Here is a 2189-nt window from a genome sequence, read left to right as displayed (position 1 = left end):
TCTGGGATGTTCTCCAACAGATAAGCAATAGCACAGCTATGTCATTCTCAAAAATACTGTCTAGATATTCTTTCCTCTAAAATCAAATGCTCAGTGGCCACACTTCTAACAGTCTTCATTAGCTGACATTAAATGCATTTGTTGTGCCACAAGTCCATCTAAGCTTCCTTTTAGGTATTTTTTAATATGTCCAAGAGACAACACCTGCTTCAGGTTTATTTAGGGGCATTGACCTATAAGGACTTCAACTCCATTTTTAGGGTTTGACTAACTATTGTGGGTTTACCAAAGAAAAAGGACAGGAGAAAAAAAAGCAAATCACAACAAACCTATTTAGGTCAGTTAAAGGCCATAGCTCTAGCTGGGATATTAAAAAAAATTAATCTCACCAGCCCACACTCTAAAAGTTAATGCCACTTCTAACAATCAACAGCAGGAAAAATAAACCTGCTAACAACCAGCCCACTCATTAGCAAAAAGCAGTTTAACTCAAATGCTGAGACCAAAGTATAATACTACCTACTCAGACTGTCCCACCCACCGTCAGCCACCAGAGAGGAAGGAAGAAATAACTGCTTAACAGAACAAAATAAGCTTAGTATTTCTTACGAGGATAACAATGGTCCAACTCCAGAGATAATACTCAGAAGGACAAAAGGTGGAGTGAAGGCAATGTACAGGGATTAGTATCCCACAAAATCTTGAAAACCCCAAAGTACCACAAACACACTAAACTTGTCTATGAGTTAGAGAACAAGATATTGCTGCTGCTTCTTTTTGTCCTTTGAATTATACAGTATTTTGTAGGCTCTGCCCTTCAATGTGAAAGCAGGACATTAAAAAAAATTGAAATTGACCCTCAAGTTTTTGGGACCATATATCTTAACTGTGAAACTAAACAGATCGATACCTTCTCCTTCCTACAATCAAACCACCTCACAAAAATAAGAAAACTAAAACAATCCAAACATGATTAATGAGTCCTTGAAAGTTTAAAACTTTTAGAGGAAAGGGAAGGAAGTTTTGAAAGGAGGAAACACAAGAACAAGGAAGGGGGAAAGCTTTAAAAGAAAGTGGGGGGGGGGAAATCAATGGGCCTCTCTTTTATTTGGCGACAAGCAAGTGCAAGAAAGTTCATCTGTAATTTGTTCAGTTGTCTGTGTTTTGCACATCTGCGTTCTGGCCGGAAGGGACTTTGAGGTTTTTCTGCAGCACATGAGCATCAGCGGGCTCTATCCTCTTACAGTAGTTCTTCTTTGTCTCAATAATCTCAAAGCCAAACTTTCTGTAGAAGTCAATTGCAGACTCATTGCTGATCTGGACATGTAGATAGATGTTGTCAAAAGTGCCATCTTTTTCACAGATGTTTAAGACATGATTTAACATTTTAGTTCCTATTCCTAGCCTTTGGTATGGTGCCAGACATCCTAGTGTCACGATGTAAAGTCTCTTCTGATTCTGTGAATGATCCACCCTACAGCATACTGCACATACTGCAATGCCATTGCAATACGCAAGTTTTGCTAGCTCGCCAACCTCCAGCGCATCCTTGTAGAACTTGTCATTGCAGCTGACTGGAAAGATGACCTGGTTTAATCTCTTCAACTGTTTAATATCATGTGGTGTCACATCTCCCAGCTCGATCCGGCTCCCTTTCATCTTCCCCGCCTGCTGAGGCCGTTGTTACCACCGATATCAACGCCGTTGTCGTCGCCGCCCTGAGCTCTCCGCGCCCTCAGCTCGGGCCGCTCCACCCCGCAAGCCGGCTTCCTCGCCTAGGGCAGGGAGCCGAGCGGGTGACGGAGGCCGAGAGAGCCTAGCGAGGCCCTGCGTCTCCAGAGGGGGCGGGGGTGCCTCCCGCCGCCGCGCTGGTGCCGCCGCTTCTCCACACGTGCACACGGGGCACTCGCCTCCAGCCCGCCGCCACGCTGTGCTGGATGAGTCTTTCACCCGTTCTCTCTCCTCAACTCCTACACTCCCTGCCCCTACCCTCAGCCCAGGACTTTGGACCTCAACTTGCGCTTAAGAAAATAGAAGCCTTCAGATGAGAGCTTCCTTGTCTCCCCTCCACCAAAGCAACCAGCCTGCCTGCCTTTGCGCCTGTCTTCCTCATCCTCCCTCCCGTCACAGCTGAGCAGGTGCCCCTCCTCCTCCTAAAGAACTGTCCCTCCACGCGGGTCCTTCCATTC

General features: G+C 45.7%; 1 protein-coding gene across 1 annotated transcript; it reads right to left on the bottom strand.

The window, feature by feature from the left end:
• Positions 1-1084: 1084 nt before the first annotated feature.
• Positions 1085-1741, bottom strand: LOC132351775 (N-alpha-acetyltransferase 50-like). The gene has a single exon (XM_059901768.1). It carries the CDS (start codon positions 1657-1659, stop codon positions 1150-1152), a length of 510 nt encoding a protein of 169 aa, XP_059757751.1. The 5' UTR covers positions 1660-1741; the 3' UTR covers positions 1085-1149.
• Positions 1742-2189: the final 448 nt, after the last annotated feature.

The sequence above is a fragment of the Balaenoptera ricei genome, chromosome 1 (assembly GCF_028023285.1).
Source record: "Balaenoptera ricei isolate mBalRic1 chromosome 1, mBalRic1.hap2, whole genome shotgun sequence".
Classification (NCBI taxonomy): domain Eukaryota; kingdom Metazoa; phylum Chordata; class Mammalia; order Artiodactyla; family Balaenopteridae; genus Balaenoptera; species Balaenoptera ricei.
Note: the sequence above shows the minus strand (reverse complement) of the source record. Positions and strands in the feature narration are given on the sequence as shown.

Excerpts from the sequence above, each read along its gene's own strand:
- LOC132351775 (XM_059901768.1), bottom strand. The coding sequence starts at position 1,659 with ATGAAAGGGAGCCGGATCGAGCTGGGAGATGTGACACCACATGATATT.